The sequence below is a fragment of the Phyllobates terribilis genome, unplaced genomic scaffold, assembly GCF_046119375.1.
Source record: "Phyllobates terribilis strain yellow unplaced genomic scaffold, ASM4611937v1 Scaffold_11__3_contigs__length_659146591, whole genome shotgun sequence".
Lineage (NCBI taxonomy): Eukaryota > Metazoa > Chordata > Amphibia > Anura > Dendrobatidae > Phyllobates > Phyllobates terribilis.
In genome coordinates this window covers 510,940,661-510,953,207 of record NW_027362771.1, presented here as the reverse complement: position 1 = coordinate 510,953,207, position 12,547 = coordinate 510,940,661, and the positions used below count along the sequence as shown (strand labels likewise).

The 12,547-nt window shown below is 39.7% G+C and overlaps 1 protein-coding gene across 1 annotated transcript in view; it reads left to right on the top strand.

The window, feature by feature from the left end:
* ANTXR1 (ANTXR cell adhesion molecule 1) overlaps positions 1-12,547 on the top strand; it is a 214,380-nt gene that overhangs the window by 72,041 nt on the left and 129,792 nt on the right. The window contains exons 2-7 of the mRNA XM_073653634.1: positions 2,052-2,123; positions 2,660-2,731; positions 4,559-4,640; positions 7,896-7,929; positions 10,953-11,032; positions 11,639-11,707. Of these exons, the coding sequence (XP_073509735.1) occupies positions 2,052-2,123; positions 2,660-2,731; positions 4,559-4,640; positions 7,896-7,929; positions 10,953-11,032; positions 11,639-11,707 (409 nt within the window). The remainder of the gene's footprint in view (positions 1-2,051; positions 2,124-2,659; positions 2,732-4,558; positions 4,641-7,895; positions 7,930-10,952; positions 11,033-11,638; positions 11,708-12,547) is intronic.

Genomic DNA, 12,547 nt, shown 5'->3' with positions numbered 1-12,547 from the left:
ATTCTTTTTAAAATATGCAATTTAAATCGAAACTTATTGAGTTGAAACAATATTAATATAGTCTTGCATGAACATCATGGCCTACATCAGCCTGGCAATATGATTAATTTCTGGCCATGTTTAGGAATTCCATTTTCCTGCCACCTGGAGAACTTGGCTTCATAATGTGTCCTTAGAAAGTAACACAAGGACCCTACCAGGAACACAGAGTATTTGTACAGTATCACCACGACTGCTATCGCTTTACTTATGGAAGGAATAGGAATTTACTGTCTCCTATTCTTTCCCCGCGTGTTTTGGCAGTGGTGCTTGTAAGATCTGCTCAGTCAGCAGCTTCAGCTCACAATATTTATGGTAACTCATTAAATCCACATGATGTATTTCTGCTATAAAGTTGGCCAGCATGTCTGGAATAAACAGTGAACTGTAGGGGATATGGAGGCCTGGGATTCATTGTCCTTCTGACGTTTTGTGTCCTTAAAGGTCCAAGTATCTGAGGTCATATTTGATAGAACTTTCCAGGACAACTAAAGTTAGAGAATATTTTTCATTTTATCAATTGAAATTATGATATTCTACCTATGACTTGATCACATAGGCAATTTTTAGTATTACTCAACATCGTTATAATCCCATAGAGGCATGTTGACAATGTGAAGATAAAGCACTTGTAAAACTGTCATAAACCTCAGATTTGTGTGAGTCTAACCACAGGTTTGTGCTAATCCCAAGAAAGCACCATGCTTGAATGGCTTAACCGTAGTCCATACTCTAATATCCCACAACTAAGTCCTCCCAATTATTCTCATGAGCTTGTCCTGGAGAAGCAGCCATGCATGCTCAGAAATTAATCGGATGGATAAAAAAAATCTACAAGTGAATCAGAGGTCTTCATAGCATAAGATGAAGAGATACCACCAAACCTTTGTTCTGGACTGTCGTGTTATAGACATTGGGAGGTTCTCCAATATACCATTTATTATAGCAACAGAACTTTGAGAAACAACCTATGATGTAGTTTTTTGCATTACTAACATAGTCTTTCACCAAGATAGTAGTGAGAAGGTCCACATGTAAAGGTGTGCAGAGCTGACCTATGGAGAACACAAGAAAGGGAGCTTTTTATGTGGGCTTGTTGGATGTCTTGTTAGTTTACTAATTACTCTGCTATTCATTTAGTAGATGAAATATGGATATAATATCAAGTCATTGATGGAGAAAAATTGTTTCCAAGACACCATGAAATTGTCATCAATGTGCCTTGGAAACAATCTGTCTCTGGATTTGCTGGTAACTTGGTGAGAAGTTGCCTCAAGGAAGCATGGGGCTTGTGGAGTGATGCAAAGGGAATTACCATTACGAACACATCAAGTCATTGATCATATACCTGCAGTGAGTTGGACTGTTCTCTAAGTTTGACAAAGTATACAACATGGTTAAAATATGGTTATATTATTCATTAATGGTTATCTAATGCGATCATGAACTGGGATGTGATCAGAAATCAGACCTGAATATCATTGAACATCTGTGGGATCATTTGAAGAGGGCTGTCCATGCTCGGCGACCATCAAACTTAACTGAACTGGAATAGTTTTGTAAAGAGGAATGGTCAAAAATACCTTCATCCACGATCCAGGAACTCATTAAAAGCTACAGGAAGAGACTAGAGGCTGTTATTTTTGCAAAAGGAGGATCTACTAAATATTAATGTCACTTTTCTGGTGAGGTGCCCATACTTATGCACCTGTGAAATTTTGTTTGAACGCAGATTGCACATTTTCTGTTAGTACAATAAACCTCATTTCAAGGCAGAAACATTACTGTGTCCAACAGTTATTACATATATCAAACTGAAATAGCTGTTGCAAAAACACCAATTTTTATAAAACATTAAGCTTAAGATTAATAGGGGTGCCCAAACTTTTTCATATAACTGTATCTAGATATCGGCGAATGTTTGAGTCTATGTTGATACCTATATCTGGATTCGTTAGTGAACCCTATATGCTGTATGTAATAATCTATAAAAACCTTGTGTTGTTTCCTAGGTCTGGAAGTGTTCTCCACCACTGGAATGAAATCTATGACTTTGTGGAACATTTGACAGAGAAGTTTATCAGGTCAGTATACCACCAATATTAGTGTTACAAACCATACATAAAAGAGTAAAGGCAAGTGTCATTAAGATCAGGCAAAATGGATCACTTCATCTAATGCAATAATGTACTTACACATGCAATCAGTTCTTGCTGGGACATTTGGAGGATTTTTTGCCAGACTCTGTATGGCATGCTCCATCAGATGTCATATAGAAGTGTTGCAGTGGTACTTATGATACCTGTGAGGTGCACTTCCATATAGTTTCCATGCACATGGTTCTGCCCAAATCTCTGGAGAGTTGTAGGTTGGAATCAGTAGCCTTGTTGATGGACTCCCTCCAATGGGGTGATATCGATCAGCTTTAGACTTTATTCTAGTCCTGTGCAGTTCACTTACCAAGAGAACCAAATGGATAAAAGGAGATACTGCAAGGGATTATATGTGCTGTTCACTGCACCAGGAATCCTAATGGTCGGGAGATTAGATTAAAGCTTGTACATTTAACCATAAGAGATATGTCATGAAGCAATTTCCTGTGTTTTGTTCTCCCTTGTAGCCCACAGCTCCGAATGTCTATCATTGTGTTTTCCACAGCAGGAGAAACTTTAATGCGACTGACAGATGACAGGTAAGTGCTGACAGACTGCTAATATACAAAATAAATACTTATGGTAAAAAAAATAAATTGTGACAGTAAAGCATTACTCATTATACTAATATTGTCACTTCTAGCAATTATCATGGTTTCCGAATATTTTTTTAAGAGTCATTGTCACAGTTAAGGTGATACATGGGCAGCATGTATCAGACGCTGGCCTCATGATTTCAGCCATATATGTTTGACTCTGAAACACTGTGGCATTTCAGAGAAAAACATACTTTAAAGGCTGCCCAGGATTGAGATGCACGAGAGACTAGTCAGACAGGTAGTTCTCTGGCAGCTTCTTCCTGCTGGCTGCCCTTGAGTGACAGGTCTCTCATGCATGAAGGGAGAGATCTGTCACTCTAAGGGAGTTGTAGGAAGAAGCAGCTGTGGACCCGCCTTGCTGATTAGTCTACCGTGAGGTTTGAACCCCGGCGACTTTCAAAGTATGCTGCAAGTAGAGATCAGCCCCACTCCTGCAAGTGATGTCACTTGCAGGGGCGGTGCTGGACTCTGCTCTCTTGTTCTCTCTTTACAATGTGCACTGACAGTGCGCTCTCTTGCCAGCTCGTCGCTTCTGATCAGAGCCAGCGAGCGAGTGCACTGTCACTGTGCATATTGCACAGTGACAAGATCCTACTGAGCATATGTCCGAATTGACAACAGACGCATGCTCACTAAAGCAGGGAGTAGCCTAGCCCCTAAAACAGAGGTCATGATGATACTTCATTGCAGGGAGGGCGTAGAGGCTGCGGCAATGACCGTGTGCAGCTCCGTGTGCTCGTCCACATATCAGACAAGTTCAGGTGCTGCCTGCAATTTATATACACTTGTTTGGTCTGTAAATCAGGCCAAAGTAATGCATGTTTCGATCCTTTTTTCCACGCAGACCATTGGTCCATGTGGGAAATCAGCCATGTGCCCCTGCTCTAAATCCAAAGAAAAATTTACCTCTGTAATGCAAAAAAGTTAAATCTCCAAAAGTAAAAATACATATGTAATACGTGCTTATTTTGCAATGGATTCACCATAGCCAAATCTGTTTTCTACATGTAGATTCATTCTATGGCAATTTTCACACTTGGTTTTATTTTGCATCATCCAAAACCAAGAGTTGAACAAACTAAGGTACAAAAGTGGTTTGTAGGTCTGATGTGTTTTGGAAGGACTCTTTGTTTTGGCTTAGAAATACTGATTGAAAATGGTGATGAAAGCACTTCTGAATGTAGCCTTATATGTGATGTCAGGAATTTGTTAAAAATTTCCCAAAACGCAGTTAAGGTGATAAAATAACAAAATTCCATATTCACCTAGTAAGTCTCCCACTGCTCCAGCATTGCTGCTCCCACTGAACCATGTGAAATGTCCTGCAGTAACGATGTAGCCCAGACGATCCCATGACTGCAGCAGTAATGGTAGCATTGTACAGTCAGTGATTGGCTGCAGCAGTTAGTCGGCATGTCATCACCACAGGACAGTTGACAAACGTCGACAGTACTAGTTATTATCCAAATATTGCATTCTAGGTACATAATACGGCAAAACAATGGAATATATTGTAATCACTTCAATGACCCAAACATAGCAGCCATTATTGGAGACATGTCCCCTTTATTTGCACTATAAAGCTGGTTTCATAGCTCCTAACAGTGACTTCTTCAGAACTGCAGAAGGTCCAAATATAGTGGTTATCAGTGAATGATAAAATGAGGCTGCATTATCATTATAGCCATCTGAACCAAGTCTGAGCATGATAACTAGAATATTTCCTCACTACTGTACATTGTTTTTTTCTTACTTTTTGTAACACAGAGAACAGATTAAGTTGGGGCTGGAGGAGCTAAAGAACGTTCGGCCAGGTGGAGACACTTATATGCATGATGGAATCGAGAGGGTAAGCAAAAAAACTGTATCATTCCCTGGCATTTTTTTTAAGAATGAAGTTCCTGGGTTCACACTCATACCCAACTATATAAGACAAATTATATTACTATTCCTATTGTTACCACTCCTTTACACATACAGATAAGTTGCATCAAACAGAGAATTTATATGAGGGTTTTAGATCCAAAAGAGCAAAACATTTTATAGCATAACTTAAAAACTTATGTCACAGATTTAAAAACCCATTATGTATGTCAAAAAAATCATAGAAGAAAGGTAGGTCACATTAGCAATGAACTACAGGATGGGGCAGGCCCCCATGATAAAGTCGGGGGCAGCACAGGTGCAAAATACTGATGAAGCAACCACTCTCACATCGACCATTCATAGAAGGGGTGCTGCCTTGTATTATAAGGGCGAAACAATAAAAGTGCAATAGGGTGTTATCCAAACTACAGCAAAAGGTGGTACCACTCACCTGATGCAGCTGTGAAAGGTTTCAAATAAGGATCAAAGCTGCTGCAGCTCCACAGATTGATAAGACCAATGTAGTATTAGAACAATTCGGAAGTTGTGGGTAACCTCCAATAAAGGAGTCAATTCAAGAAAGGGTATCAGTGGGGTTTACTCTCTAAGTATTCTTACTTCTTCTGTAGAACCGCAGAGATCCTGTGAATTTCTGTGGTTCCCCTGAAGAAGCAAGAATACTTCGAAACGTGTAGAGAATAAACCCCACTGATACCCTATCTTGAATTGGACTCCTTTATTGGACACAATCCCAGCAGTGCAGGTTCCCCACAACATCCAAATTGTTTTCTTATTATGAGTGCACACAGATGAGGCTTATATAGGGTGCCAGGTGACGGGCTTAGCGTCTATTAGTGACACCCAAACTATTAGATCAGGTGGGCTGCCCAACAATATGTAAGTGCAGCCTACAAGGACAGACACCTCAATTCACCCAACCAACTCTAAAGGGCCTGGCTGCATCCTGCATAAAAATGAAAAACTGTGCATTAAAAAGCTGAAAAAGATGTATAAAATACATATGAGATTTGGTCGCAAGCTCGCAACCCAGATCAAAGGTCCTCATTTTCCCTACAATGTGTATGTTAATAAGATGAACCCACACAAGCAACAGAGATGAAGAACAATAGGGGATCCGGTGGAAATATAAAACAATAAAGTCAAAATACACTTGTTAAGCACCATAAGCTAGCAAGCAAGGTACAGATTTCAAGAAAAATTAACTAATCTGAGTCCTTCGACCACACCATGTTACCAGCCATCACTCCTATATATAAAAAAAAAGATTTGAGGAATAAATTTATTGGATCTCAAACGCACACATTTTATGTTTGTTCAGTCAATGAGTTTATTAAGGCATATGCAACACATAATGTGATTCAATACATTCAGTTACTTTACTTGTTGATTGTTTCCAATTTTGCAACTTTGCACAATCTATCTGTATGCATTTCTGCAATCCAGGCACGGTCATGATCTTTTAGGAGGTTTATTATATGTCGTAAAATCATCATCACTCCTTCTAGTTTTCTAATTGCAATGATGTTGTGGTTACATGAGCCTTATAATAAAGTATTATTTTAGGGCCAAAATCTGACAATCCTCCTAAGCCCTGCAGGAATCTACTCCATAAACACATGAATAAAATTAGAGAAAATTGCATCATGCAACTCTTGAGAAATGTGATTATCGATAAAATGTGCTCATTTTATTGTCCCTTTAATTAGATATCTTAAAACTTGAATCCACTGGGCACCTTGGCCATTGGAGGTCACAGCCTGATAAATAGTGGAGCATATGTGCCAAAAAGTATATGCCAAGCTTATGGCATAAGAGAGAGAAACTGGAGAGGAGAATCATGTGGTTTGTTCTGATGAAGAAGTTATATACTTCGAAACGCGTTGACAAATAAAACCACCTGAAATTGGATTGGCTTCCTTCGTTTTTTCTCCACAGTAGCGCAGAATAACCCATTTGTTTCTCCAGTTCTATAAGTTTATGGCATAGATACATTGAAAACTATGATGTTCTTCTTTATATATAGAATTATGTAAAAAAAATATCCAAATATGTCAGAAAATGTTGTCAGGATTTCAGAGTTCTCCTGCTGATGAATGCGCTGATGAGTATGGCACAGGGTCGGCGAGACAAGTGCACAACTTGGATGAGGCGACAGTGTAAATAAATGCATCACAAAATATAGATCATTTTAGTCCCACATCTAGTAACCATTTTACACCCATTCTTACAACCTCCATGCTACATGCCCCTTGTCTAAAAGTTGCCAATCTATATAAAAGGTCTGGTAACTTTTCAAGGTTCTTATAAAGCTCTCAAGAAACCACATATACAATTAGGGTACATTTTTAGTTTACTTACCCTTAGGGCAGGTGCTGACTAGCTTATTTTCAGTCCGAGTTCAATCCAACAAAACATCAAATCACACTCGGACCAATGTTATTCTATTGGGTCGTGCACATGTCCGATTTTTTCCACACACAGGGATTGTCCGAGGAAAAAAATTCTGCATGTCCAAGTTTGATCTGATATTCGGATCGCACTCGGCCATGTAAGTCAATGAGTGCCTGGAAACCATTGGTCTGCACTTGGATGACATCGATCCGATTTCCGCACACTGTCAGAATGGAGAAGATGGATACATTTGTTTTTCCATCTTATTGCCATACGAGAAAATCAGATCAAACTATGATCTTTCTCTGATTAAACTTTGCTCAGAGTCTGATCAGAGTGTAATTTTCATAATCTGCCCGATCCTCTCCGATGAGAGAATATACGACCTGCTCTTACAATCTCTCATTTCGATGTTGCTGTTTGTGCCCCATCTGTTTTTACATGCCTGGGATGAAAGGGACGGCGTATCGTGGGTGGGCTGGCAAGTTGTAGTTGTCAATGTTTTACTACAGTGGCCATAGATTGGCACACAAGAAAAACAGATTTTTTTTAAATTTTGTTTATTTTCATCAGAAATCAGATCAAGATTTGACATGTCGTTTATTTTTATCAGATACGCTCGGTCGCAAAAAAGCAAAGACGTGAACAGCCTCATAGATTTTAATGGGTACATGTTCTATCTGTCAAAACCATGGTAAGAACGTGTACATGAATCATGGCCCGACGTGTAGATTAGTAGATAGGTATAATAGATCGGATGGGAAAGGCAAGGATAACTAGTGCATTTTTGTTTGGCTGTGTATTAATTTTTTTTTTATTCATCCAGGCAAGTGAGCAAATATATCATGAGAATTACAAAGGTATGTGATTGACACTTTCTTATGTATTTAATATATTGTATAGAATTTTTGGAGAGGGTTTTATGCTTAAGGCTCACTTATACAATGTCAACCTTTGTTTTAAGTTTTAGCAGATTTCATATAACAACAGATGATTGAAATCACAGAAAAAGTGTTTATTTAAATTACTCATTTATATAACACCATTCATTAACAGACATCAACATCACTGTCCCCATTGGGGCTCACAACCTTAATTCTTTATCATCAGTATGCCTCTGAAGTGTGGGAGGAAGCCAGAGATCCCAGAGAAAACGCACACAAAGTTCAGAACATACAAATTCCTTGCAGGCGTAGTGCTTGGGGGGGATTTGAACCCAGGACCCCAGCTTTAGAAAGTAACAGCACTACTATGCTGACCATTTCTTTGTTCATCAGTGGGTCCCAGTGGTCTGACCTCCAGCATTCAGTATGTTATTCCCTATCCCTATGGATAGGGAATAACATCCAAACTTAAGAATACCACTTTAAGGAGACTTGATCTCGGTATTGTGCTTATAATGATTCCCCTTCTGTCATTTCATGTAGAATTATGACCCTACTTCACTCAGTAACAAGAGCTGAATAAAGGAGAAGGGGGATGTGACATCTGCATCTACCCTTCCTGTCTCTACTTCTGTTGCGACGCGAGGCAACAGCTCTAGTTCTGTGTCTTCTGGTACTTGTAATTCTGTCTATACTGGGATATTAGGAGTTAACTTTTCAGTGTTTGCTTCCTTCTGTGTGGCCGCAGCAGGCTATTTAAGCTCCTGAAAGCCAGCTGCCCACTGCCAGTTATAATTTGACTTGCTCCAAGTGAAGTTCTCAATATCCTGCTTTGACTCTCTGTTGACATTCCTGATTTTTACTGTGCCTCGTTTTTTTTTATTACTTTCCTTCCGTGTGATTTTGTCTCTTTACTGACCTTGTGGATCTGACCTGGCTACCAGACCATTCTTATTGCCAGCTCATACTACTGAACGGCAGCTAACTCTGTGGGTCCAGTTGAGGGGGTTTCTGTTAAATCAAGTTCCCTGTACTGGGGTTAAAGGGTGAGAAGGCCAAGACAACCCCTGGAATCTGGAAAACGGAGTAAATAGCGCCAAGCATATTCGTGGTAGCCAAGCACAAGCAGTGGTCCCCGTTATATCATTTGCAATGATTGCCTTAAGCATCTAAATTAGTTGGCCCAACCCTGCTGAAGCATCAATGCCCTCAGACCCGCCCCTGCTTAGGCATAACTAAGTTTCCTTAAATTTGGTCATATATGGAATGATGTAGCATTTCAATATTTCTTACAATCAGGACTCAAACCCATTATAGGGTATACATAGAATCATATTTGAAATGGTTGGACTTTTTCTTCTACAGTAAGTAAGAAGTTCAAAATATTGTACAAGTGAAGATGAACTTGATGTAGATTCTAGACTTGATGCAACTCTGAGAACTTATTTCCATTGATCATAAACGGTTATTATTAAATGGGTCATCTCATGATAAAATATAAATTTACTCTGTTTGGTCAGGCAAAATATTATCTATTCTCCCTATCATTTAGAAAAGACCCTATGTCTAGATATATTGCATGCATCTAGTGTTCTTTTGATTCTCTCCCAGAATGTCCACCTTATGTGTTGAATGGTGGTGGAAAGAAGTTGAATATTGCAAAAAAAATTCAACTGGTTCTGACTTTTCTCATCTTCTCAATTTTCCCAATGTGACCCCATTCATTTGCATTATGTTGTAACAGCAGCATACTGAAATCTTTGGCCGCTACCAAATTTGGTGTATAACCTTGGCCTTTGTCAGTAAAGGACTTTAACTGAAATTACATGTGAAAACTCGAAAATATATTGTTACCTCTATGTGAGTTATTACTTGTGAATTATGGAGTTGGATTCTATTACTGTAAAATATGCTGTAGACAGAACTATTATTTCTTTTGTCATTTATGTTTCTCATTAAATGGGTTCTCCCAGAATGTAATAAAATGGCCCCTGTCACATAATTCAAAAGGCAATGTGTCCAATTCACATGTCAAGACAGGCTGCAGTCTGAGGAAACACAGCTCCCAGGACCTGTGTCTCAAGTGACAGGAGCTGTAATGTCAGCATACGTACCTATGTGAGCTGATGAGACAGGAGTAGGAATATATCTTCTCTTCACCTGACTGAGAGCAGAGGAGTGAGGCTGGAGAAAAAAAAGATGATTTATTTCTTCTTATATCACATACTTCTTGGCTCACATAGATTTGTTTGATTATGATACAGCTCCTGTCAGTTGACACTTAAAGAAGTTGGCCACTACTTTTTATGAATGCCTCAGTCGATTGATCCTGTGACCCGAAGTATTTTCCTAATTACCTCCTGCTGTCCTTCTTGCCTGTGAGCGGCGCTATAGCTGGCCGCTCACAGGCATCACGTGAACCCCGGCTGCAGCCGGCTCGGACATCCACTGATGTCACGTCAAGTTCCGGCTGCAGCCGGGGGTGACTTACTTCTGTGTTCCACGGTGGATGCTGGGCTTTCGGCGAGGTTGCCCTGTGCGTCACACCCAGCATCCACCACGTGCTCTCCCTCTCCCCAGTCATTGGGAAAGTGCACAGTGGATGCTGGGTGTGACGCGTGGGGAAACCCTGCCCACAACCCAGAATCCACGGCGGGGACTGCGTCACTGATGTCACGCCTCACTTGACATGACATCAGCTTGGGTCACATGCCCGTGGTATCGCCGCTCACAGGCAAGAAGGACAGCAGAAGATAATTAGAAAAACACTTAGGGGTACAGGGTCCATCGATTGGGGCAAATCCTAAAAAGTAGTGGCCAACTCCTTTAAGTCTGGGGACCTGTGTTTATTTAGACTACAGCCCGTCCTGACACATGACTAGGACGGGCTGCAATTTGAATTATGAGACGGGGGCCTTTTTATTACATTCGTGGAGAACCCTTTTAAGTTTTACATAGTTTGTTAAGTGATTGCATACTATATGTTTTTATCTGTGCAGGTTACAGGACAGCAAGTGTTATAATTGCTTTGACGGACGGGGAGCTCCATGAGGACCTCTTTTATTATGCAGAACGAGAGGTACAGATCAATCCGCAACATGACTAAAACTTGTTGTCATTGCAAAATTCCTCAAAATTCAAATGCAAATTATTCCATGGAGAAAGATGGAGTATTCCAGAATTATTCTTATCTTAGCCATTCTTTATGCTCACCTTAAAAGTTCTGTAAGTGTTCAGAAAAAGCAGTGTATATTTATTTCCAGTCTAAGATGTTAGAAAAAAGAAATAGAAAAATATGAGATAGATAGATAGATAGATAGATAGCCTCATTTTGAAAATCCTTAATTAAAAAAAGAATCCCCTTTAGCACTAATACCCAATGTGAGCATCATGCATAGAGATACAGTATTCAGACTATTTAGATACTTATGTCACTTGCTATCAATGCGCCCCAAATATTAGTGAATTCATGAGTAGTAGACATTTACATGAGACAGAACTGTAAGTTACAACTACTAAAATGAAGCCATTTGACATCCCTATCACTTCTACTTGCTCCGTTCACCTTCCCGTTGATGGTTTCTTTGTAGCATAACATAAAATATGCAAAAAACGTGTTAGTAATAGAAGAAGCTTCACTTTAATCATTTAGGTATTTTAATCATTTATTATTTTAATCTTTTAGGCAAACAGATCCCGTGATTTGGGAGCCCAGGTGTATTGTGTGGGGGTGAAAGACTTCAATGAGACGCAGGTATTCTATTTCTGAAGTTGCAGTAGAAAATAGTCTTTCTGTTTTTTTGTTGAGTTTATGCCCTGCAGTTATTTTTTCCTGACGCCACCTATGCCTGGCCGCAACCCAAGAATATGACACAGCGCTTCACATAAATGCACAAAATAATAGACGTTTATATTGAGATACACAGTATTCTATTACTCTGGTGCAGATGACGTATTTGAGGCTGCTCTGTTGGAAGCTATTCAGTAGACTGCCATTACGTGCTCTTATGTTCCACTTACAAGACTGTGATCTAACCTTCATGCATTTGACTTGTTCAACTTTTATCTACCGATCAGGGATCTCAGTGAAAAGTTAAGCTATTGGCATGGTACTTTCCCATGATAACTCCAATTCATTATGTCTTCTGCAACATTTTTTGCATTTTGAGGCCATGTGACGTCCCACACATTATTCAACACACACTTCCTATAGTCTATGAGCAGTGGCATAACTAGAGTCCCATGGGCACCGGCGCAAAAATTGTACCTGGGACCCCACCTTCATGTTGGTCAGATGTAAGGGCCTTTGTAGCCTTCTATATCCTATAAAGATACATGTGTAATAGAGTCCTCATCATGGTATCTTCCCTTAATAATGTCTCAAATCCTGGCCTCTTTCTGTAATAATGTCCCCCATCCTGACCCCCATTCTGTTATAAAGTCGGTCCTTTTCTGTTATAAGATCCCATGTCCAGGGCTTCTTCCTGTTATAAAGGCTTCCTTCCTGATATAATGTCTCCCATCCTGAGTCCCTTCCAGTAATTATGTCTTCCATCCTGGGCCCCTTCCTGGTATAATGTCCCCAATCTTGTGC